The sequence below is a fragment of the Ceratotherium simum genome, chromosome 22, assembly GCF_057802395.1.
Source record: "Ceratotherium simum simum isolate JZ-2026a chromosome 22, ASM5780239v1, whole genome shotgun sequence".
Lineage (NCBI taxonomy): Eukaryota > Metazoa > Chordata > Mammalia > Perissodactyla > Rhinocerotidae > Ceratotherium > Ceratotherium simum.
Window position 1 is genome coordinate 41877814 of NC_141921.1, and position 25120 is coordinate 41902933.

Genomic DNA, 25120 nt, shown 5'->3' on the forward strand with positions numbered 1-25120 from the left:
TGTTAATCTCAAGGGAGAAAGACAAGAGTGGTAACCTCGTGCCTTTTGCTCAGATCCACAGCACTACACTGATTCTCATTACGAAGGTAGTAAGTGGGCCCCTGTGAAGGAGAAGTCCTGCTGGGAGAGCTGTAAAAGGAGAGATGTGAGACTATAAAACCACTTTCTGGATTTGCAATTTTTACATATTAGAAAGAGAGGGAACAAAATAAACACCAAGCACCACTCTAAAGAAAGAGCACCGTGGAGACAAGAGACTCAAGAAGACAGATGAGGACATTTTATTCTGACATGTTATGGTTACAATGAGAACTTCCAAGTTCCAAAAGTTCAAATAAAAATAGAATTTTACAAATTAAAAAAAATACAATTTATATACACAGTGGAATTAGCTAACATTACTGTATAAACAAACAGTGCAAAGGGAAAAAAGGAAGCTGCTACTGTTGAAATGACTGAGGTCCACGGAGCTGTGGGGCAACACTGCACATCAATACTGCAGGCCCATGAGGGCGCTTCCCGCCTCCCCAGAGCTCTCGTCTCCGAGGGCCGCGTCAGTGCGCAATTTTGCATCAGAAATGTTGTATGGTCAGCTGGGTTCAAGCAAGCAAGTGTCCATTCCAGCAAAACCGTTAGCTAAACAAGGTCACGAGCACACCACCCCCCCGGGGCGCAAAGGCCCTGCAATCAGGAGGGACTCTCGCCCCACCTCCGGTCACCCTGGCTGGGGAACACAAACCACCCAGCTGGAGCTGAAACACAGAAAGCCGCCTCTAGCCCACCCCGACCTCCTCCGTGGGTTTTTGTTTATTGAGATGCCGTATCACTGGGAGGTGATGGGGCCGGTAATAGGCAAGATGGTGAACATTTGGGTTTCTACCTATCAGAAATCAGAGGAGGGAGGCTTACGGTTATTCTGTTACACGGGAGCAGTGGCTGTCTTCGGGTTTCTCCAGAAACGGCAGATGCCAACAGAGGACAGGAAACAATGCGCCTTTCCAGGGGGCCTGGGTTTGGGTCATCCTTGGTGGCCATCCAGTCAGGTCAGGTGGAGGGAAGCATTTGCATTCTACCATCTGTCTCTGAGCTACACCGATGGGAACAAAATATCTGTTGACTTAAACTCAACAAGCACGAGGGGTAAATTCCAATGACATTCACCCGGGAGGCCTCGAGGGCCCTGGAGGCCAGAGGTCCTCCTGCAGAACTTGAGTTCTGCCAATTTCAGTGAGGCTGGGGAGAGGGGATTCAACTTCTGTGACCGGCAGTCACTCCATTGTCCTGACTTGGGCAATTGGTTTCCTTCTTAGAAAAAGGAAGAATTTGTGTAGCCAAGCTCTGAATGCTGCCTTAAAATAAAGCGGCAGCTGGCTGAAGGCAATCACATTCAGGAAGGCTTGCCTTGTTGGTCCTCGTGATTTCCTGAACTATTTATTGGGAGTTTCATCCACATTTCACAAGTCAAGCGCATCCAGGGAAGCTGAAACATTTAGAAGTCAAAGTACTTTTGGTCAAAAAGAGAAGACAATGGGAAGAATGGAGGGGCCACAGTCAGTTGGGAAAGATGCTGACGCAGCCCTCACTTAAGAGGAACAGAGTGTTGAGCACAAAACGGAAGCTGGCGAAGCCGGGACTGACCGCCCCCCCAGGCTGAAAGGCAGTCTCGGCAAGCGAAGTCAGTGGGGGCTGAGGGGGGAAGAAGAGTGCTGCCAGGGCCAGGCAGAGACACCCTCAGGCGACTTCCATGATTAAAAAACCCACTAAACGCAAATGAAGGCCATCTTGAGTCCCAAAGCACATCTGCCCCAGGGCTGGCCGACGGGCCTAAGGTGCTGATAAAGCAGAGAGCACAGAAGTAAAGGGAAAGTCAGGGCCCGTGCCTGACTCCCGAATGTCCGCTGGGTGCTGTTCAGAGAGGACCAACCAGCCTGGGAGAAACTAAGTCACTGAAAGACAGAGGGAGGCCTCCTAGGTTTAATGCTGAAACCTCAGGGCAGGTGCTGGCAGGCGCCCCTCCCCACCCCAGCCCCTGGCAGCAGAGCAGACCCTGCTGAAGTTTCCATTTCTGAGCGCTCAGCAGGCTGGGGACGGCTGGCAGCAGGTGACTGAGAGACCTTTGTGAAGGCCAGACGCCTCTTCCTTGAATAACCCTCTGCTTTACTGTGACACTGCTTCTCAGGCCACATTACGTACCTGTGAGTGGTCACCGCTCAGGACTCACTCCTTTCTACCTTATCAATAGCTGCACTGTTCCCCAGAGCTAAGCGAAGCAGTGTTATCTAGCGGTGCCCTGTTTGCAGTTAACTCGGGCGGGGGGCGGGGATGGACACTGAGACCCTCTGGGCTGTGGCAGCTTCACCAGGAAGACGAGGTAAGAACTTAAGGAAAGTTTAGTCATTCATAGAGATGAAAAGGACCAGGGATGGATCACAGTACAAATGTGTCACTAGGAGACCATGAATAATTTGGGAAACGGAGAGAAAGCTGAATGTTAAAAGTGAAAGCAGATGCAAATCTGACCCTACTGTCAGACTTATCGTTCACAGATTATTAGTGGAATTTTAATGCTTTGTGCTTCTGGAGGGTGGTGATTCTAAGGAGATTCAAACCCCAGGGGCAAGAGCAGAGCGCTAGCTCACACCCAGGAAGCAGAACATTCTCGAAAATGAACTGTTGAAGACGACGAGTTAAGACTCAATGATGGAAGGCCTCCCTGAAACATGGACCATTTCCTCAGTGCCCAATTCCTAAATTTAGTGATTCACTTATTTTTGCAACTGGTCTCCCCACAGTGTTTGCCTTGCCAAAGTCCCTCCCATAATGGTTTAAGGCAACAGCTGGGCTCCCTAGGAAAGCAGCAAAGAGGGGGCAGGAAACCTGCTCTGGGTGTCCCCCCAGTGGGCGAGGCCTGCCTTCCCCCTCTGGTCCTGGCGCTAGCAGGGTGGAAGGGACTGAGGCCTGTGCCCAAACTGATGGCAGGAATGCAGGGAGCAGGAACCAGGAAGATATTTGCTGGGAAAGTCAGACCAGTCCAAGTTCTGATGGTTCAGAACCATCCTTGGGATCTCTGACCAGCAAAGTGTGTGATGATTGTAGGCTTTCCGAGCGAGCGGGTAACCGGGAATCTTCCGCGCCCCTGGACAGCCCCAGGCAGCTGTGACGGCGGACCATGAGCGAGCTGCCTGGGGAGGCAGCTCTGGGAGAGAGGGCCGGCCCATGGAGGGGCAGCGAGGCCGAGCCATCACATGGTCTGGTAGTGCTGCCGCAGCCGGGCCTGCAGAAACTCATCGGTCAGGTTGTGTCGTGTGATGATCCCCACGATCTAGGGCGAGGAGAGAAAGACCCACGTCACCTGCAGAGTAAACCCAGGGGCAAGAGCCCGAGGGAGCAGAGCTCGCTGGCCGGCACGGAGAGCAGAAGGAGACAGCACCAGGCCTGCACAATGCCGGAACTGACATGACAACATGATCAGGAGACTCATTTCAAAGGCCTAATTTCTAGGTGGGAACAAGACAAACAGATAACCAGAGCTCATAAACTGGAGGCCAATGGGACAAATTTAGCTCCAAAAAAGGCTTTAGTTGGGCCAGCTAAAATCTGAATTTGCATGTCTTATGTTTTTTTTTTTTTTGGTGAGGAAGATTAGCCCTGAGCTTTTTGCTGAGGAAGACTGGCCCTGGGCTAACATTCGTGCCCATCTTCCTCTACTTTTACATGTGGGACGCCTGCCACAGCACAGCTCGATAAGTGGTGCGCAGGTCCACGCCTGGGATCCGAACCTGCAAACCCTGGGCCACCGAAGCGGAGCATGCAAACTTACCCACTTAACCACTATGCCACCGGGGCCAGCCCCTGCACGTCTTTTTAAACAGGGCACACGCTCTCTAGCTTTGTCAGTTGCCACCACACCCAGCCTGCTTCATGTATGTGAGCGAGAGGCACAGCCCAGTGCAGGTTTCTCAGAAGCTGTGACTTTGCTATGGCTCATAAATACCAACTACCTGGGTCAGTGTGATAGTGTGGTTTATAGTAAGAAATATATACTTCGTCCTTGTCCTAGTCCTTGGCACAAGCTCTTAAAACCCTAAGTGATAAGAATAATAAAGTTGTCTTTCGTTATTTATAACAAGCCCCTTTCAACCACACCTGAATTTATGTTACTGATGTAACTTTCAGAAAGCCCCTAAGGATGGAGCCTGGAGAACCATGGGACCAGAGGGCTGGAACTATCAGTCCCACCTGATACCTGTGGGGGGAGGGGCCGGAGGCCGAATCCATCATCAACGCCAAAGACGTAATCAATCACGCCTATGCAGTGAAGCCTCCACTAGATCCCCGAACTACAGGGTTCAGAGAGCTTCCAGGCTGGTGACCGTGCAGAGGTGCTAGGAGGGCGGTACACCCAGAGAGGGTATGCAAGCTTGGCGCCCTTTCCCCACACCTTGCCCTCTGCGTCTCCTCCATCTGGCCATTCCTGAGTGACATCCTTTTATCACAAACCAGTAATCTACTAAGTAAACTGCCTTCCTGAGTTCTATGAGCAGGAGGTTGTGGGAACCTCTGAGGTATAGGGTACAGCCAGCTGGTCGGAAGCACAAGTGACAACCTGCACTTGCAATTTGGCATCTGAAGGGGGGAAGGGGGGCAGTCTTGTGGGATTGAGCCCTTAACCTGTGGGATCTGGCGCTGCCTCCAGGAGGATCGTGTCAGAATTGAGTTGAATTGTAAGACACCCGGCTGGTGTCCAGAGAATCAGAGAACTGCTTGGTGTGGGGAAAACGCCCCCCATCTGGTGACGAAGGACGGTGGAGTGTGCGAGAATGGAGAAACGAGTTTCTCCTGCAAGGTCATTTTTCACAGTCACTGCAGTGGCTCACCTTGGTCACCGACGTGGGTACCCCACACTGCAAACTGTGAGGACTGTCAGCGCAGCTGTGTTTCAAGGGACACAGTCTGGTCCACTGCAGCTAAAGTCAGGTGGGAACGAGCTGTGCTGTGCCAGCGTCCTGCTGCGGGTCACTTACTGCAGAGAGCTGTCGCTTCCTGGAGGGCAGTCTGGCGACATACAAGGGTGCCCGCTACAGGGAAATTGAACTCAAAATTCCACAGTAGAGGACTGCTGAATAACTGACTGGACAGCCACACAACAGAATGCTATAGAGCCCTTAAAATATTATAAGTGAATGTTTTCTGCCATTGAAAGTCATTGCCTATAGATTAAGTGAGAAATTAAGCTGTTGAACAATATAAATAGTGATAACATTTTCATTAAAACTTGATATATAAAACCTCCATTTCTAGATCCGAAGAAAAAAGACTGAAAGGATACACCTTGAAAAGTTAACATGGCTACTACCTCTGTGGAGATAAGGGTTTGTTTTTTCTTTCTGTTTGTTTTTGCTTATCTGTATTTTCTTATTTTTCTACAATCAAACAATAATATTCATGTAGTAAGAAAAAAATGAAGTTCTAAGAAACAGAAAAAATGGAAAAGTCTGTAGCAATAATTACTAGGTGTTGTATCTTTTAAAACTCTCCAAGTATTTTCCTTGAAATTCTCTCATATAATGTTACAAATTCCCATAACAGGAGGGACAGAGGAACACGTAACAGGCTCCTCCCCTCAAAGGCGAAGGGAAACCTTTTAGAAGAGTCTGCCCTAAGCTTTCCTGGCCTGCAGAAAGGAAGCCACTGAGACACTGGCGCCATCTGCTGGCCACGCAGGAAACAGCGTATAAGAATCAAAGGAGACACTAGGGCAAAGGTTCGGGGGCTACACCAGTCCCCATCCATCCACTCTCTCCCCTCACTGCTGGTGGGAGAACAGCAGAGCAGGTTTTAGTCTGAGAAACCTCCCTGCGGGATTCTGATGTCTCCTCCGGGTTGAGAAGCCCTGACTCACAAACGGCACCTTGATTAGAGGATCCTTTCCAGAAGGTGGGTAGATAGACAACCGCCTCCTTCCTCCACCTGAACCTCAGACTCACCTCTCCCACCGCATTCACCACGGGCAAGTGCCGCAGGCCCATCGTCCTGAACAGGTTGAACACTTGGGAGACGTGGGTGTTTGGTGAAACAGTGAAGGGCGAAGGGTTCATGTACGGGGTGACATCCTGCAGAGGAAGGGTAACACAAGTTACCTGTGGCCAGTTTTGCCCTAACCAGGATGAGACGCAAACGGTACAGACGAGCAGCAGTCCGTACAGGACGGGCCCTTGGCCTCCTTTCCCAGGGCCGTGTCCCAAAGGGGCAGCCCTCCTCACCACGATCATCCGCGGGTTCAGCAGTGTCAGGTCCAGGTCGTGGATGTCAGGGTACCGTGGGTAATCCTCGGCCATCTCGGCGTAGGAAAGGCGCGGCTGGCTGGCGCTCTGCAATCCCAACCAAGACACTGTCCTTGCACCAAGCACAGCAACTGGCAGGTCCCATTTAGAGGCCCCCCGCTCCCTTTGTGTCTGTATCTGTCCGGCCACGGCACCACCAAGAGCGAGGCGGTACAGAGCAGGGCCCAGAACAGGTGCTTTGGAGGCAGACATCGTGATCCAAAGTCAGTTCTCGGCTGATTCCTAGCTGTGTCTCCCTGGGCAAGTCCCCTAATCCCTCTGAACTTCCCTTTCTTCATCTGTAAAAGGGAAACGGGTCATCCTGCAGTTTAAACAAGAGAAGTGCTAACTCACAGTAGCTGTGTGGGTAGACCCACACAGACACCAAGTCCTAACCCCGGGTGCTTGTGGAGGTGACCTTATGGGAAACAGGGTCTTTGCAGATGGAACCAAGCTAAGATAAGATAAGGTCATACTGGATTAGGGTGGGTCCTAAATCCCATGACTGGTGTCCTTATCAAAAGAGGAGGGACATACAGGGAGAAGGTACGTGACGAGGAGGCAGAGATGGGAGCCACGTCTACAGTCAGGAAGGCCAGGACTGCTGACGACTGCTGCTACCACAAACCAGACCCTCCCCCGGAGCCTCCAGAGGGAGCACGGCCCTGCCCACGCCTGGATTTTGTACTCTGGCCTTGAGAACTAGGAAAGAATACATTTCTGTTGTTTGAAGCCACTGGTTTGTGGCGAGTGGATACAGCAGCCGCAGGACTCTCACACAGTGGCTTTGCTCCTCTTCCTCCATTCGGGGTCCCCTGGATCTCCCTCTGCTTCACTGCTGCTGGCCTTCACTGGGCACCTGGCCGCCACCACCAGCTCTCAGGCTGGGCACAGTGACCACAAGTGCTGGTCACTGCTCCGCCCCCATCTTTCTCCCTCAACTCCACCCTGCACACTGCTCTCCGTCCACTGCCTGCCAAGCAGCACCGACTGCCCGTGCTTCATCAGGCCAGCCCTGGCTGGTTTCTGGCCTTCTGGCAAGACCCTCTGTAATATGGCCCACTTTGCTCCTCCAACTCCCTTGTCCCCTGTGCTCCACTCACTCAACCCCACTCCAGCCAGGCTGGTCCTCCCCACAGAGCACACCCCCAAGCCCTGCCCCACCTTAGCTGCTCTTCTGCAGGCCAGCTGGACTGAGTGACCTCAGGCTGGCCTCCCATGGGCAGGACCTAACCAGGAGAGTCAGTTTGGAAACTAGGTCTCTGGGCAACTTTCTCAGGCTCCAACTAAAGGGATGAAGAGTGTGAGGGTGAGTGGGTCCCAGGTTGCTATAGGGACCGCTTTGAACAACATACCCCACCTACCCCTGCTTATCTCTACAAAAACCAAACAAAAGAGAAAAAAAGAACACTTCCAGGGAATCAGTGGGAAGAATGGTATTTCTTTTGATAACACATGTAAGAAAACTCATTCATACCAGAAATTAAAGTGTAGAAACTGTATTAAAAGCCTCCAGGCCAGAAGGACGCTTGACAACAGGTACAGAGACTAAGTGGAAAAAGACCCGAGCGAGACTCACCCCCTGCTTTGTGTCACCTGGACAGACGCCGTCAGAGGCCGAGGGAACTGTGGGGCTGCACATGCCACTCGACAGCAGCCTGCTGGCCCACGGACTCACCAAGTACCACCTCTCTCTCCCTGAAGTACAGGGAATGTGTTCCCACCACCCTCGGGCCCTCCAGCATCCCAGTGCGAACAAGAGAGAGACTCACCGATTGGCTTTCAGAATAACAAACCCCTCGCACGAGCAGAGTGACCAGTTGTGACCGAAGGATCAGGCCGTGGAAGGTCAGAGGGCGGAAGCGTTCCTCCATGGTCCAGTCTTCACTTGGGGACTGGTCAGGGTATAGGTTGGGGTAGGGAGTGTATCTGATACAAAAACCAGACGCTGCCTAGTATACCCTCAGCAGGGAGGCTTCTCGTCCGCGTCCCCAGCCCACTCCCCAAATTCCCAAGATGCTCAGCAGCAACATCGAGCAGAGGGCTGACCGTCCCCAAAGGCCGCAGGCAGCCGGCGCCTGCGTGGGGGGAGGAGCTGCGCTCTCACCTGCGCTCCAGCATCTGCTGCAGGAGGTCCTCCTTCTCGGCCGGCTCCTCGGAGGTGACGTGCTCATCGCACATGTTCCGCAGCTCACTCGACGGGTAGGACTTCATGGACTGGCTCCGTCTGCGCTGCTCGCCGGCTCGGGTGAGGATGCTGGACTTCTGTGGACGGGGAAGAGGTGACGATGACAGAGGCTTCGACCAGGGAGGCCATGGATGGCTGTGCGTGGGCACACCCACCAACACGGCAGCTACTTAGCTTAAGGATTTGGGTGACAGCGAGGGTCAAGACCCACACATGCGGACACAGGAACCGCAAGAAACCTTCGCAGCGGCTCAGGGGCTGGTGATTCAAAGGGGCCTCTCAGGGCCGGCCCCGTGGCTTAGTGGTTAAGTGCGCGTGCTCCGATGCTGGCGGCCCGGGTTCGGATCCTGGGTGCGCACCGAGGCACTGCTTCTCTGGCCATGCTGAGGCCGCGTCCCACATACAGCAACTAGAAGAATGTGCAACTATGACATACAACTATCTACTGGGGCTTTGCGGGAAAAAAATAAATAAAAAAATAAAATAAAAACAAAAAAAACAAAAACAAAGGGGCCTCTCAGAGCCCCAGGGCTCACTGGCGACCCCCTGGGTTTTGCCGGCCCAACATCCTACTCCTCTGATTTGGGACCAGCACCTCAGTCCTCCAGTGGGGAACAACCCCACCCCTACTCGTGTCTTGGTGGGACTGTCAATCTATGTGACCCCAACCCCTAAAGCCAAGGGGTAGGCACATGACCCAAATGAGGCAATGGGACTCTCTCTGCCTGGATTGCACATCGGGAGTGACCCAAGGGCACAGAACGGCCAGCGCCAAAGCCTCCTGGGACCCTTAGGGGTGCCCGTTAGCCGCCTGCTTGCCCAGAGCGCAGCACTTCCAGTTCCTCAGCTGTCCTGTCGGTCCTGTAACTTCCAACTGATTGCTTTTCCTTTTCAAGTAGACCAAAGTCCATTTCTGTTGATGGCAACTCTAGAACCCTCCTGGATACAGCCTGCACACCGTAAATGACAAATACTGAAACTGCCGGTTTAGAAAATGCTGTCCGTGTGCTTATGGGGCGGAATAGACGCACGTCCTGATGGTCTAACAAAGTCCACACTTGCTGTCGCGTCTACACTCACTGTCTCATACCGTGAAGAGTGCCGGTTTCCCTAAGACCCAGCCGGGGCCACCTACCTAGCGGCTGTGCCGGCACTAGATCAGTATGAGTATCAAGGACCACGTGTCTCGCACTTGCCTTTCCTCTGGGCTGTTTTCTTTACCTTGAATTTGATGTTGTTACTGATGAGCTGGTTGCCCTTCATGAACTCCTTCTCGTTGCCGCGGTTCTCTGTGACCACCGGGAAGGCGTGGTGGACCGTGGTGCGCAGGATGCTGACCAGGGACTGGATGCGGGTGTGCGGGTAGACGTAGGTCAGGTTGGGCTCCATGATGTCGCTGGCTCTCAGTCTGGGGGAGGGAGGGAAGCCGTCCGGCCTCATGATGGAGCCCACAGCACCCTGGAGCAAGCCGTAACACGGCTGTGCTGGCACTGCCTGGACCACGTGGGGCCCCTCTTCTGAACCATCTCTAGCAGCTCCACAAACACATGCATTCCTTTATACTTCCATCCCTTTGCACATGCCCTTCCCCATGCCTAGAACACCCTTCCCTGCTCTGTCAAATTGGTGGGCCTTTACTCATCCCTCAGCTCCATCCAAAATGTCCTCTTGCCACAAACCCCATCTGCTTTCCCAGGGTATTGGCCATCCCCTCCTCAGCACTCCACAGCACATTCCACGTATCATCATTGAATGGCTAATTATACTACTGGAATAAGAAGTGTGGGTGCCCCTTTAGCCCAGGGATGGCAACTGTAACCCACAGGTCGAATCTGGCCATGCTCGCTCGTTTACAATCGTCTTTGGCTGCTTTTGCAGAGCTGAACTGTTGTGACAGAGACCACATGGCCTGCAAAGCTGAAAACATTTACTATCCACCCCTTTACATAAGTCTGCTGACCCTACATTAGACTATAAGGGCCTTGCGTGATACCCAGACACAGGAGGCCCAGACCATCCATGGGCTGGTGGATAACATGGTGACCATGCCCAGCAGAATCACCACTGATGGTGTGACATTTTGTTAGGCTCACACAAAGGGGCTAGTTCTCACTCACAGGGCTCAGCAGACCCTTAGTTTAAACATTCCATCGTAACACAGTCTCTATCCAGAGACCTCACTTCATATCTAACCAGAACGCCACAGCAGCCAAACAAAACCAGGAAGCGGCCCTGCTGACCTTGGCCCCCATCCCTCCCCTTTGTCCTCTGCCCTGCCTCGAGCTCCCAGCCACACCGAGCTGCTCAACATTCCCAAACATGATTGGGAACAAACACGTTTGCTGTTTGAAGGACCTTCCTGTTGTTATTTACCAGTTCGCCTTCTTCCAACCCAAGAATCTGAATTATCGCTTCCTACCCTTATACAAAGATCCCCCGGGCCCTTAAGTTTAAAAGCACTGAAACCAGGACACGAAGAGAAATCACGGCCTCACTTGTCCATTTCCACCTCTGTCTCCCACTCCAGAAGCGGCACTCCTCGCAGCCCCACGTGGATATCATAAATGCCCTTACTGAAGAAGTCCCCTGTCCATTTGGCCACCTGAAACACAAAGCGAAACGGGAAAAGAGGCCGCTGTGGGATGAACTCAGCCCTGAACCTGGAAGAGGCCTAGAGGGGGAGTGCTCACCATCAGGGTGATCATAATGGGAAGCCCGTAAGTAATCTCGTTGGTCGACTCAATCAGGATGACAGTGAGACTGATGGTCATACGGACGACCCCACCCAAGAAAGCCGCGGCACCAATCAGGGCAAAGGTCCCTGAATAGACGTGGCCCAATCCAATGTAGCTGGTGGAGAAAGAAACCGGGAACATGGCTTAGAACGACACTGGGGGGGGGGGGGGGTGGGGGTGGAGCTGGGGCTATGGTTCACACACTTGTGCATTATGAACACGTGTGCACACTCAGCACGCATGCACGCGCACACACACGGTACCTTTTGAGGACATTGGCAACCAAACGTCCAAAAGCAGCTCCACACAGCAGGGAAGGCACAAAAAGGCCACTTGGAACAGAAATGCCGTAAGTCCAACACGCCAGCGAGAAATAGAGCACGAAGAACAAGGCCAAAGTGATGGGGCTGAAAGTACCTGCAGGGCAAGAGGCGACCTGAGGCCCGCTACCGGAGGCCCGTGGAGGCCCACCAGACCGCCTCGGCTCCTGCCAGGCCCTTCTGTACCCAACACTGGAGGACAAACTCTAATCTTGTCTGGCTGGTATTACAAAGGAACAGTCCCGTTCTTGCTCAGAATGAAGGGCAAGCCTGGCTGGGTCTGAGGACCAACAGAAAGGGTGGAGGAATAATCCTCATTTGTTCCCTGGAAACAAACCCAATCACCCAGGAATGGCTGGCACAGATACTCACCATCCTGGTGGAAAAGCTGAAGGATGGCAGACTCCTGGGGATTGAAGAAGAGTGTGGCCATGTCATTGTAGGTTTCATTGGGACAAAAAAAGGTCTTGATACTTGAATTCACATCTTCTGATGTGACCTAAGAAGCAGGAATCAAAATGTCAGTACAAGGTCAGTACCAAGTCAGCACAACTGCCCAGGCACTCGAGTCTTCGAGTGGGAGGTCTCCCGCTAGGCTGAAAAAGTCTGGCTTGCAAGCTTTACCCATAAATTAAACAGGTGGCAAAAAACAGATCTATACCCAAGAGCAGCCAACTGTGCTGTCACGTTTTCTGCATTCTGAGAATGGAAGCGTCAGGATGAAGGCCCTTTTCATCCACATTCATAATGAAAATGTACCTACAATTGTGATTCATCATGAACTTGGCTCTGCTTCCTTTCCCAAGGCTAATTTTGTAAGTCACGCAGCTGGAAGCCTGGCCGGAGAGCCCCATGGGCTGTGTAAAGAGGAGGCAGGTGACAGACAAGTGGCCAGGAGTGTACAGGTGTTCGCGGAGGAGTCCAGGGTACTGTTTGGCCTGATGCCTTAACTTTGGTTCCAAACAGAAGAAGCCTCCACCCCGAATTTGCTGAAGAAAACCCACTTCCACGTGAGGCTGGATGCAGATAACGTGTCCCTGGGCACCTCTCCCCCCGAGACCCACCCAGCTGAATAAACCCAAAGTGGGAAAAGACGAGATTATCTTTCCACACTTCAGACCTCTCACTCTCTCCACTATTTTGTGTGGGAAGTGAGACCCTGGTGGGGCAGGACTCATGAGAGGGCAAGGGTATGTGGAGGTCTTGTTTTCTGGCTGATGGTACAATAGCACAGGGGGTGGACTTCACATCTATCACCAGGCATACGATACAGAGTGTCACTACAAAGTTCATTAAGGATACGATCTGTCCAGATTCAATTCTATTGATGACACTGTAGAGATGCCCTTATGTGGACACTGTAACAAGACCAGGAGATGGGTCTGTGTAATTCTACCAGGTGAACCTGGCAGGCCATAGGGCTGGATGAAGGCTGCCGTAGGAAACAGGACAGCGGCCCCTATCCCCTACAGAGAGGAGCTGGCACAGGAGAACAATGAATGGTGGACAAGCTGAGACCAGATCGTAACAGTCAACATATGCAACGTTTCCCCAACTACGTCTAGAGGAACAGCTGGCCTGGAGGCTCCCTGGAAAGAGTCCTGCGGTCAGATGCACTGACAAGCACCACATCACTTGCTGCAAATCAGAGTATCTGCTAAAAGGGGCTCCATAACCAAACGGATTCGACTGTCACTCTGCCCCTCTCTAGGAACCGTGGGAAAGGTATTCCACTTTGTGAAGCTTCAGTTTCCTCATCTATAAGATGGGAATGATACCCCCTCATGTTATATATCACCAGCTGAGTGATCTTGGTCAGGACCTCATTTGCCCTCAGTTGTTTCATCTGTAAAATGGGGATAATAATACTAGCCAACATGGCCGTGGTAAGGATTACCAATGAGATCATGTGTGTCAAGTGCTTAGTGGGATACCTAGCACACAATACACATGCTAAACATTCATAACCCTTACTGGAATTTCAAAGGCCCTGTGAAGTCCTGTATTAAAGAAATATATTTAATTCTGGCTAACCCATTTGACCACAGAATCCTTTTCCATCTATTTTTGAATCATATATATGACTGTTCCTAGAACACATTTTGGAAAATACTGGTCTGGTAATGAAGTGGCCTTGAGAATCACCAGGAACAGGGCTCAGCAAATGTTCTCTGTAAAGAGCCAGACAGTAAACACCTTAGACTGTACAGTCTCTGTTGCATCTTCTTCTTTTTTTCCCAACTCTTTAAAAATGTAAAAGTCATTCTTAGCTCGGGGGCTACACCAACACAAGTGGTTGCCAAGAGCCAGATCTGGCCCGTGAACCGCAGTTTGCCAAGACCTGATCTAAAATGTTCTAGCTGTTCTGGACTGCTCCTGGGGACACTGAAGAGGCAGCCACCCAAGACAAAGGCCCCACAGGGGCCCTGAGGGACTCGAGGGGCTACTCAGGGGCAACAACAAGACCAGGCACTTAGTGAACACTCCCTAGCCTCCACTTAGAGGCCAGAACCACCACAGTCTAGATCTCAGACCCACTGGGTTGGACCAAAAACACAGAGTAGAGTAAGCTCCAACACCTACCTCATTGACTCTGCTCTTTCAGGGAAAGGTTCTGGAAAATACCACATTCTCCTAAGAAGGGGAAAGGAGAAACGCAAGAAGGACGTATGCCAGGAATTGACCTACACCCAGTAGAACCACAGAAAGACAGGAAGAGGCAGGATCACCGCTCGCCCTGAGGCAGACATTCCTTTCTCCTGGCTTACAGGAGGCTCTCACAATCTGGGGGCTGAGGCTGGAGGCGCCTTCCAGTCGTGGAAAGGTAGAAGAGCAAACTGGGGCTTGGAGAAGAGGCGGACGGTACGCTGCCTGAGCTTGTTTCCAATTGATTTCGTTCAACAGACAGAGAGAGAGAGAGAGAGAGAGAAGAGCTCCCCTCTATGATGGCCAGGACTGTGCACAAAAGGAAAAAGGTAGAGGGCACACACCCTTTCTTAGGTAAAAAGACTACTACACACTCCTCTGTCTCTTAGCAATCTGACACAGGTGTGGATCAATGAACCCAACACGTCTATTAGCTCTAAATAGAGGCAAGTCATACATTTCTGGATCCTTCTTTGTGGGCACAGGGCAAAGGCAGCAGGTGCGCTGGGGTTACCTGGAGCTGGAATGAGTCATTACCGATTTGACTCGAAGAAGGTATCTGTCGGCATTCTCCTAATACCATCGACGCCACAAACACCACCACGGTGGTTACCAGAGACACCAGGAGGCTCTCTAAGACTCTAGGAAGCAAAGCACAGCTGTTACTAGGTGAGAAAAAGACACCCTGGTCTTGGGAACGCGAAAACACAACACTGCCTACCCCCACCCTTCATTTCCCCACAGAGCATGCACAGCAGCCCCAGTCAGTCAGCTCATGCGCAGAATTTGTCAGCGACTTGCTGCGTTCTAGCAATTTGTACATAAAAAGTAGGCAGCCAGTAACGTGGGCTGTGCGTCCACATCATCTCTCTCCGAGGAATGGAATGGTCTTCCATTTTGGGTCCCAGAGGCGAGAGTCTCACTGACCCTTTGGACTTGATCACGTGTCCTAGAGGCAAGTCAGGAGAGGCTGGGCATCAACCAGCAACTCTCATATAAATTAAGCTCAGACTCAGCCTTTCGGCCTGTCTGACAAATAGAGATTTATGAGCCCGTCTACATTCTCGGTCTTAGACGAGACATCAAAGCTGGTGTGGGATGCAGGGTCTGCCCACATAACCGCCTTCCTCGGGAGAGATGGCCTGGTCCACACAAAGCTCAGGGAGCCACGGCAGGCTGGGGGGAGGCGACTGCACAGGTACCTGACGAGCTTAGGTTTCGGGTGCACGTTTCGCATACGGTACTTTGCAAGCCTCTTGTTCAGACAGTTGAACGTGGCTCCCAGGAGGCCCCCAATGACCCCCATCACGACGAAGAAACCCAAATCCATAGCTGTCCAGAGATGACATTTTTTATCAGAGTCAGAGCACTGAGAGAGGGGGCAAGGGAGAGAGAGAGAGAAAAACCATAGTGCCCATGAGAACAAGAAGGGACAGAAGCGGAGAAGACAGAAACAAGGGCCAGTGCAGTGCTGGAAGCCTGCCCACACCAAGCACGCGGCATGCACGGGAGACTAACGGGGCAGAGACGCCCCACTGGAAGCTGTACCTACCCTTCCGATCTCTTCTCTCTGGTACTTTGCTTAAGAGCAATTTTCATGGCTCAAGAAAGAAATTCTGGGGGAAAGGACAAAACATACCTTAAACTCGCCGAAGTTCAGCAATCCAGGGAGCTGGAAGGAACCCCAACTTCCAAACTGAATCCCAGAACGAAAGAAGTTGAGGGTGAAGGTGGCAGACATGGAACAAAAGAGCTGGGGGACAGGGGACAAAAACAAGAGCACTCAATAGTGACAAGTCCTCCTTTCTCCCCGACACATCCTCATAAAACCTACTGCTCCACACAGAAACCTGCAAACTCTAGGTTTGGGTACAGGGAAAAAAAGTGAGCAAACCTGTAAATGAGGCAATAAGAAGTTCTCATTCACCAGCCTCTTGTGAGAGCCTATTTATTTAGAGCCTATTGTGGACCAGATCCTGTGCCAAAAAGGAACAGTAAACACAGAAGGAAGAACACGCTACCCTGAGGTAGGAGACTGGGGTTCGAGTCTTATGACCACAGTGAGTTTCATGTTTTCATGTCAGATGGTTCATCAAGAGAGGATAACAGGAGTTTGATTTGGGGATGGGGAGGCCATTAATATGAAAAGTATAGAAAAGTCTCTAGTTTGGGGGTTAGAGGTGTCTAGAGAAAAGGAATTTCCAATAAAGTCAACCCTCGCAGTCTCATCAAAACAAAAGGTAAATGTATCGAGTAAGACACGTCCAATTTAAATTCTGGGGGTATGGTTAAGTTTAGGAGAAGCTTTTCACTACACGTCCTCCTCACCACTTTCCATGTGAGCCCTTGGTTCCAGAAGGATGAGCCCTCCTCCAGACTGAACAAGGTACCGCCAATGGGAGCCCCGAAAGCTGCAGCGACTCCAGCAGCCGCCCCTGCTGATACGAAGTCCCGCTTGTCTCTGAGGAGAGGAGAGAGAGATGGTTTATCTAAGAGCAGGCCCTCAGGCTGCAAAAGGCAGTTCTTCACTTCCTTATCCACCAGCACATCATCTCATGACCCACGAAGTCAGAGCTTATGAAGCGCAGGTCTCAGGTGAGGCAGACTCGGCAGCAAATATGGCTTCCCTAAGAGCCAAACCCTCTCCCCAATCGGATGTCCTCCAGGTGGAGGGTTCCTCGACGCCAGTCTACTCTGAACACGGAATCTCAGCCCCAGCTCAGGAGATGGATCCAAGATTTGTGGCAATCACTGCTGAGCCACATTCTCACCAGATCTTCCTTTCAGAAAGCCAGAGCATCAGAGAAAATGTCAAGGTGCTGGTGACATGCAGAGGTGCAAGTAACAATGACTTGCAGAAATACCAAGACAAGAAGGTGGACCACAACTCTGACCCTGGGCCCCTTGCAAAGTGTGCAGGACAGTCACCCACACAAATCCCACGTGGCGAAAAAGTACCCAGAAGAGCACTGTCCAACCCAGGAAGGCAGCTGACCAAGTGAATTGCTTTGGAACACAAAATACATTCTTGATAACATGCCTGTGGACTTTCTTGGTTATGTTTTTAATCTTGGACTGCCTTCTTCATTGCCTGAGATGCTTCTAGGCCTTATGTCACGACAAAACAGAAACAGTGATGCCAGCTTGGCCCTTGTGCTTATTTTCAGAAGAATAATTCAAAGCCCACCTCCTTTCCAACGGTTTGGTTTCGCATGCAGCCTGCCTAGATTATGAGCAAGTATCGGGTCTGAGCGGCTATAAATGAACAGGTTGTTGTTTTCAAAAAAACCCAATTCCTAACGTTTCCATACCTGTCACTTCGGAAATAGGGGAAGTTAAACTGGATCTTCCGTAAAGAGATGCTCTGAAACTAGAGCAAGAGAAAACCAAGTCAGAGCACGGTCCACAGGGACCAAATCTGCAGGAATCCACAGCCCTGGGGGAGTCCCCGTTGCTTGAGCACACCTGGGCAGACGTGCTGCAAGAAGGAAGAGTCCAGAATAACAACCTGGAAAGAAAGAAGTTACTTTTGGGAGGAACTTCTTTTCCTGCCCCCAAATTTCTAGGACCTTCAGCAATTGCATTTTGTACGTAGTCAACAAGTCAGACAGAAAAAGGGGAAATAGCCGAGCGAGGGGCTGGAGGAACTGAAAGCTGAGAAGACCGAGTCAGCTCTGCTCAGGGGAGGCGGGTAAGGAAGGGCCTGGGGCACCGCCTTCCAATCTGTCCAGCAAACCCTCACGCTGCGCCCAGTCCTTGCTTGGCCTCCCCCACCTCTTAGGTGACTTCTGGGAGGCTGCAGCTCGACGGGAAGGAGATGAGGCAGTAGCCAGAGAGAGATCAAAAAGCAGCTCTGGACGAAAGTCTTCTCTCCTTTGCTTCGACAACTCCCAGTCACAGGAACGCCCTCCCCTCCAAATATGAGAGGGAACCGTCTAGAAGTGACGCTTCACAAGGAATTGAGACTTCTCAAGCTTGCAGCCTGGGAGTCTGGGATAGCCCATAAGAAGGGCTGCTGTGGAGTCCTGAGCTAGCTCCTTAGCCTCTCTAAGCCTGTTTCCTCATCTGAGAATGAGGACGATGAGGACCACTAAACCCTTGGGGTGGCTTCAAGGAAGAAAGGAGTCGGTATACAGTCTGGCCCAGACAGTACTTAATGAACAGCAGCCGTTATTCCCGCGCTGCTTCAAACGGAATCCACACAGACCTGTGAACCTCGGTCAATGCTTCCAGCCTCTTGGGATCTGGCAGCACCGAGATGCTCCACCAAGATTCCGCATGTAGGGGTGCTCGGCAATCACTGAGGGAACCCCAGGTGACTTTCATTTGAACAGACTTTCTCTACGTCCCATTTCTGCTCCTAGGACACTGCAGGGCCTTGTTAAAACCTCGAGGTACCAGTTACCCGCTCTCCTGGGAGACAGACCACACAGTTTTCACGTCAAACCAAACTGACATCAGATTCCAAAGCCACGTTAGGGAGCTCCCAATGGATTTTTTCTGAATTCAACCACGGACATGCGCCTGCCAGGAGGCCCACTCTGATGGCGGCACCCTCCCAGCCCGTCGCCCCTTACCTGAGGGAGGCCAGCTCCCACCACTGCTCCACTGTGGATCATGGGGCCTTCCTTCCCCACAAAGAGCCCTGGGGACAGGGGGAAACGGGGGAGACCATCAGCACAGAAAAGTCTTTATGTCAGGAGACCTTTGCTATGCAGACCTTTCTCTTGACAACTATAAACCAGGGATAATCACATGACTTTATAAGAGAAAGAATGGGTGAAATTCCCAGCAAATAAGAGAAAATACTTTTTAAACTCTAAATCAGAGATCAGTAAACTATAGCTCGCTGCCCGTTTTTGTACAGCAGGAGAGCTAAGAATGGTTTTTACCTTCCTACATGGATACATTTAAATGGTTACATAAGTTTAAGTACCTACATAATATCCTCCATTTTGCCTCTTGGTCCACAAAGCCTAAAATATTTACTATCTGGCCATTTACACAAAAAGCTTGCTGACTTTGCTAAAAGCCAACTCCACAAACCAACTAGATGGTTGTTCTACTTCAAAAGGAAATGTTGTGTTTGTCAGATATCTCTGGATGGTAACTTACTAATAGTGTCTGCATTTAAAAAAGTGCAGAGATCTGTCTGACGGCAGGACCTTGAAATCCAAATCTACTTAATTTATATACATAATGCTTCTTGTCATCTTCACCCCTTAAACATTTGAAGGACAAAAGTCAGGAAACCCCCCTTACCTCCAGCCACACTGAATAGCACCCCAAAGACTTTGCAGAGCAGGGTCCGGAGACGGACGATTCCGGGCACCTTCACACCGTTCAGATAGCACTTGATCTCGGGTATCCCAGAACCTGCTGCCACTGGCTGCCAGGGGAGAGCAGGCACACCATGACCTCAAAATCCACTGGTTCTATGGCTTACCCTCAACAACCTCCCTAAAGAGGGCAAACCGACCCTCCTCATTAGCAGCATCAGCATCAGCTGGTGGGCCTGTTAAAGCACAGATGCTGGGCCCCACCTGGGTTTCTGACTCACTAGGTTGGGGGCAGGGGGAGATGGAGGAGTTGCATTTCTAATAAGTTCCCGGTGATTCAGCATCACCTGGGGGGCCTTTCAACACTCAACAAAGGCACCCCACTTCCGGAGATTCTGATCTCATTCGTCTGAGCTGGGTATCAGCCATTTTTAAAGTTATTTTAAAGTATTAAAAGTTTAAAGTATTTTAGAGTTATTTAAAGTCATTTTTAAAGTTCCCCAGGTGATTTTAATGTGCTGCCAAGGTTGAGAACCACTCTCCTAATCTAGGTTTTTCCTCTTTAATCTCATCAGAGGCTGAAATCTTTCCTTTCAGAGACATCTCTAAGTGAATGAGAGGCCACTTTCTGCAGGAATCTATCTTCTAAGTCTAACTCAGTTTCCTGACATGCCAAAAATGGAGATGGAGAAAATGAGTGCAGGAATCCAAAACCTCATAAGCGAAAAGGCAACACCCACACCACCTCACCTCGATGAGGACCAGAAGGCTCGCCAAGAAGGCAAAGGTCAAGTTGAAACCCAAAAGTTCAAGGAGGGACAGGGCGAGGCAGCCTTTCTGGCTACATTCCTCCACCGCTGAGGACTCTGGGTTAAGGACACAGTGCTCGCCAGCCAGGGGTGCTCCTGCAACCCCGTGAAAAGGGGCAGCTTCTCCTAAAACATGTTGGCCGCTTACTGCACATCTTCCTGTTCTCCATACAGAATTTTTAAAAAAACTGCCTGGGATGTCTTCTGCATTAGGAACCATTTGTAAATTATGAAATACTTCACACATTACAGAAAGCAACCAACACCATCCCTCCACAGCCCCAGCTTTAACAAATCTCAAGGTTATGCCATATTTGCTCCAGATATTTTTTAAATATTAAAACATCAGGGGCCGGCCCTGTGGCGTAGCGGTTAAGTGCCTGTGCTCTGCTGCTGGCAGCCCGGGTTTGGATCCCGGGGGTGCACTGATGCACCGCTTGTCAGGCCATGCTGTGGCGGTGTCCTATATAAAGTGGAGGAAGATGGGCACAGATGTTAGCCCAGGGCCAGTCTTCCTCAGCAAAAAGAGGAGGATTGGCATGGATGTTAGCTCAGGGCTGATCTTCCTCACCAAAAAAAAAAAAGAAAAAAATCAGATAACATTAAAAAAAAAAACCTGTTTCCCTCTCTTACTCCCCTGGGAGAAACCACTAACCCAAAATTATTGTGCATCCTTCCCTGTATATTTTCATATGTAGCCATACTGTTCTATATGTTTCTAAAATAAAACAATGGTATTGCACTTTATGCACATTCTACTACTTCCTTTTTTGCTCCCTCAATATTAACTTTTTGAGAATTAGCCATGTTGATACACACAGCCCTCGTTCGTTCATTTTAACTTCTGCATAAAATTATATCATATGAACATACTACATTTTTTCCATTCTCCATTTGATGTGATTTCAACTTTTCACAATCACAAGGCTGCAATGAACATCTTTGAACACGTCTAAGGCCCACATCCTGAAGTGGAATTCATGAGTCAGAGAAGGTGCACTTTCCTATGTATTTAATCTGCATTCCCCTGGTTAGTGGTGAGGTGAGCACTTTTCCACAGGTTTATTTATTGGCCGTTTTCCTCTTCTGAGAATTGCCTGTTCACTTCCTTTGCTCATTTTTCTATTGGGCTGTTTGGGCTTTGTTCTTATCGAGATGCAGTTCTTCCTGTATTCTGGATACTAATTATCTGTCTCTTAAATGCATAATGAACAACCTCGCCTAGACTAGGAACTGTCTTCCACTTTGTTTACGGAGACTTAATGTTGTTGTTCGGGGTTTTTTGCTTGTTTGATTAAGCAGAATACTTACTTAGATGTGGTCAAGCTTATTAATCTTTTCCCTTTCATTCATGCCTTCTGGAGTTTTAAGAAATTACTCCCTACTCTTGACATCATATAGTCTCTTAAAGTTTGGTTTTGCCTATTTACATCTTCAATCCGTCTGGAATTAACTTATAGTACAAAGTAGGAACCTAATTTTATATTTTTCCAGATGGATAACCCATGTCCCAGCATGTTTTATTAAATAATCCATCTCCTCCTCACTGATTTATAGCACTAACTCTGTCATTCACCGTACATCTGCAAGTGTACGGGCCAGTCTCTGCTTCTCTATTGTTTTCTGCTGGTCTAACTGGGTATTCCCGAGCCAACATGATGCTGTTTCAATGACTATATCTTCAATCACATAAGTCTTGACATCTACTGGAGCAAGTCCCCCATCTGTTGCTCAAAGCTGCCTTGCCTACTTTCGGCCCTTTACTCTTCCAAACAAATTTAGGAAGAGAATTTTCGAGTTCCACGAAAAATTCTATCAGAATTCTGATTGGAACTGCTCTGAATTTACAGATTAATTGGAGAGAACAGACATCTTTGTGGTATTTGTGTCTCACCAACCATGAACATGAGTCCCTCTCTATTTATTAAAGTCTTCCTTTTGTGTCGTTCAACGATAATTAAAAACCTTAAAGCCGAATGGCTAATAAATAGCTCTTCAAAGATCATGTCTAGCGCTAAACTCATTTCTAGACAAGAAAGCAAAGGCAGCGAGTGCTGACGGCCTGGGAACACCAAGAACCGTGAAAAGGATACACGCCTGTACCACTCCAAACTTGAGCTGGGTGAAGAGGCGCACGAAGAAGTCCACAAAGAGACCCACCTGTGAAGAGCAAGTGAGCGTCACATGCCTGTCTGTGCTGTGTTACAGGCACTTCCCTCGACAGCATCGACTTCCCCACTGCCTTCACAGGGCACTCGCACCCGTGTTACCAACAGGCAACGCATGATGGTTGGTCACTGACTCTCTCTGGGAGATCGTCCTCCAGCCTGGCCCCACCGCCCCTCCAAAGAACAAAGGAAGGGGGTACAGCTGAGTGAAGGAAAGTAAAACAAAGGGGGAAAAAGATGTGAGACCAAGGAACACCATCCGTGATCAGAGAGTAACAATATGGAGTTGTGTGAGGAACCCCTCAGCTCTTTCCCAAGGCAGTTTCAGAAGAAGAATTCCAAAAATGTCTTCAGTGATGCTTCGGTGGATAAGCATACAGCCTAGGGCATTACTTGGAAAGACAACATCCACTTAGGTGTATATGGCTTTTGCATGTTTGTTATTAGTATTTTATATTTTGTAAGTCACTATTTTGACTTATAATCATCTTATAGCTAATGATAACCCTGGTAAACAAGAGAAAACCACTCATGTTCCACTATTCTACTCTCATAAATTCTTGCTTGGGGCTTAAAGGAGAACTAGAAACACTTGTGATTTTGTGGATTCAGGATCAAAGGCTTCACACCTTTAACTCTGGCCTTTCCTCAAGCCAATGCCTGGAGGCTTTTCAATACTGAAGCAATAAATGGTGACAGATCAAAGGATATGAGGCCAGTAGAAAGAAAAGCTGGGTGCTATGTTATAAAAGCAGGTCTCCCTTCCTAGAACATCAGGGTGCGAGGTAAAGCTGCTAGTACTGATATATAGCAGTTCAAAGGAGTTTGATATGAAAGTAACAGAAAGACTAACAACTAGAGAGCTAATGACTATGCTTATTACAGGGAAATTTGCAACCAGAAACATATACAGTCATGTGCCACATAACAATGTTTCAGACAACGATGGACCACATATATGATGGTGGTCCCATAAGATTAGTACCATATAGCCTAGGTGTGTAGTAGGCTGTACCATCTAGGTTTGTGTAAGCACACTTTATGATCTTTGCACAACGAAATAGCCTAACAATGCATTTCTCAGAACACATGCCCATCGCCAAGTGACGCTTGACTGGATAGCAAAAAAAGACACTTTGAGACTTCAATAAAACGATTAAATCAAGCCAAGTTCCGCCCACAATGGTACCCATCAGAATGTTACCAAAGAAGCCTTCTGAATGTCATTAGTCTTAACTAGTAGGATGTTCTTTGACTTCTGAATTTACTACAGTAAAAATTTGACAAGCGCTGTGAAGACAAACGTTGTGGTCGCCTTTGTGGCTATATTATATTAAATAGGTATTTACACACTATGGGTATACCATGTAGAATTAAGTATGAGACTTGTAGTCAGTTGTAGACAAGAGTGATAAACAGGCTGCTGCTTAGGAATATACAGAACCCCTGTTACGGACTGAATGTTTGTGTCCCCTCAAAATTCATATAGTTGGAATCCTAACCCCCAATGTGATGGTATCAGGAGGTGGGGCCTGTGGGAGGTGATTAGGTCATGACGGTAGAACCCTCATGAATAAGATTAGTGCCCTTGTAAAAGAGGCCCCAGAGAGCCCTCTTGCCCCTTCTGCTCCATGAGGACACAGTGAAAAGATAACTACATATGAACCAGGAAGCGGGCCTTTACCAGACACAAATCTGTTGGCACCCTGATCTTTAACTTCCTGGCCTCCAGAACTATGAGAAATAAATGTCTCTTGTTTAAGCAACCCAATGTATGGTATTTTTGTTATAGCAGCCTGAATGGACTAAGAGAACCCCCTATTCTAACACGGTATTGATGGTGTGGGGGATCAGAATTGGCCACCTCAAAATATGTCTCTTTACCTTGATTATTTTCCTCTGAAAGAAACTTTGATCTCCCCCAGCCCCCTAACTGCCTAAAAGAATTTAACTCTGGGTATGGATAAACTGGGAAGGTCATTGCTAAGCCCATTCCAAGTAAAAGTAGAAGTTATCCTTTGTAAGAGACATTTACATTTATAAGAGAAATCTCCATTTGTAAAGGTTTCTCCCTCTCTGTAGCAGGAAGAAGGAGAGATGACCTTATCTCTAGAAACTGTTATCAGTGCAGAAGGTGAGGACTTAAATCTGAATACTCTTGTTTACTGTGCTTTCTGGTAATGTCCCATAGCTGACTCCCCCCACCCCCAACATCCTCCTTTGTCTTTACCTGAATATGCTATTTAAAGATGAGAACCTCGGCCATCTTGTGGAGATACTCAGTTTCCCTGGGTCTCTCCCATGTATACATGTTATAAAGCTTTGTTTGATTTTCTCCTGCTATTCGGTCTCATGTCAATTTAATTTGTAGCTCAGCTGGAAGGACCCAGAGTGGGTAGAGGATAGTCTTCCTCCCCTTCCATGGAAAATCAAATGTGACATATATCATTTTGACTTTCCCAGCTTCTCTTCTCCAGGTTTAACTGTGGTAAGTCAGCAGTTATGGTCCAGACCTCGTGCTACTACACTCTGGCAATGTTTCATAATCTTTTCTTGTCTGTGAGTCATCTGTGAACGTGCTGACCTCAGAACCCTGTGCGTTCAGGCACATTCTTCTACCCACAACCCCCAGCTCTGCCTTCTAAATACAAT

The 25120-nt window shown here is 49.4% G+C and overlaps 1 protein-coding gene across 10 annotated transcripts in view; it reads right to left on the reverse strand.

Annotated features, from left to right (window-relative positions):
- The window catches only part of CLCN6 (Cl-/H+ antiporter 6), a 38007-nt gene that overhangs the window by 6099 nt on the left and 6788 nt on the right, over positions 1-25120 (reverse strand). For 4 of the 10 annotated variants that reach the window (XR_015555855.1, XR_015555854.1, XR_015555853.1 and 1 more), the window contains exons 5-23: positions 22394-22460; positions 20242-20348; positions 19475-19601; positions 18790-18857; positions 17524-17582; positions 16541-16673; positions 15852-15965; positions 15415-15581; positions 14727-14853; positions 11939-12065; positions 11510-11663; positions 11202-11361; positions 11007-11113; positions 9733-9919; positions 8431-8588; positions 8096-8252; positions 6264-6371; positions 5988-6113; positions 910-3322 (exon numbers count right to left, since the gene is read on the reverse strand). Coding sequence is in view for 4 of the 10 variants with exons in the window: in XM_004425587.3 (XP_004425644.1) it covers positions 3242-3322; positions 5988-6113; positions 6264-6371; positions 8096-8252; positions 8431-8588; positions 9733-9919; positions 11007-11113; positions 11202-11361; positions 11510-11663; positions 11939-12065; positions 14727-14853; positions 15415-15581; positions 15852-15965; positions 16541-16673; positions 17524-17582; positions 18790-18857; positions 19475-19601; positions 20242-20348; positions 22394-22460 (2334 nt within the window). In the remaining 6 variants the exon portion in view is untranslated. Of the gene's footprint in view, positions 1-258; positions 3323-4877; positions 5056-5987; positions 6114-6263; positions 6372-8017; positions 8253-8430; positions 8589-9732; positions 9920-11006; positions 11114-11201; positions 11362-11509; positions 11664-11938; positions 12066-14726; positions 14854-15414; positions 15582-15851; positions 15966-16540; positions 16674-17523; positions 17583-18789; positions 18858-19474; positions 19602-20241; positions 20349-22393; positions 22461-25120 lie in introns of those variants that run through there. The other 6 variants (XM_004425587.3, XM_087446810.1, XR_015555856.1 and 3 more) reach the window with 5 other exon arrangements.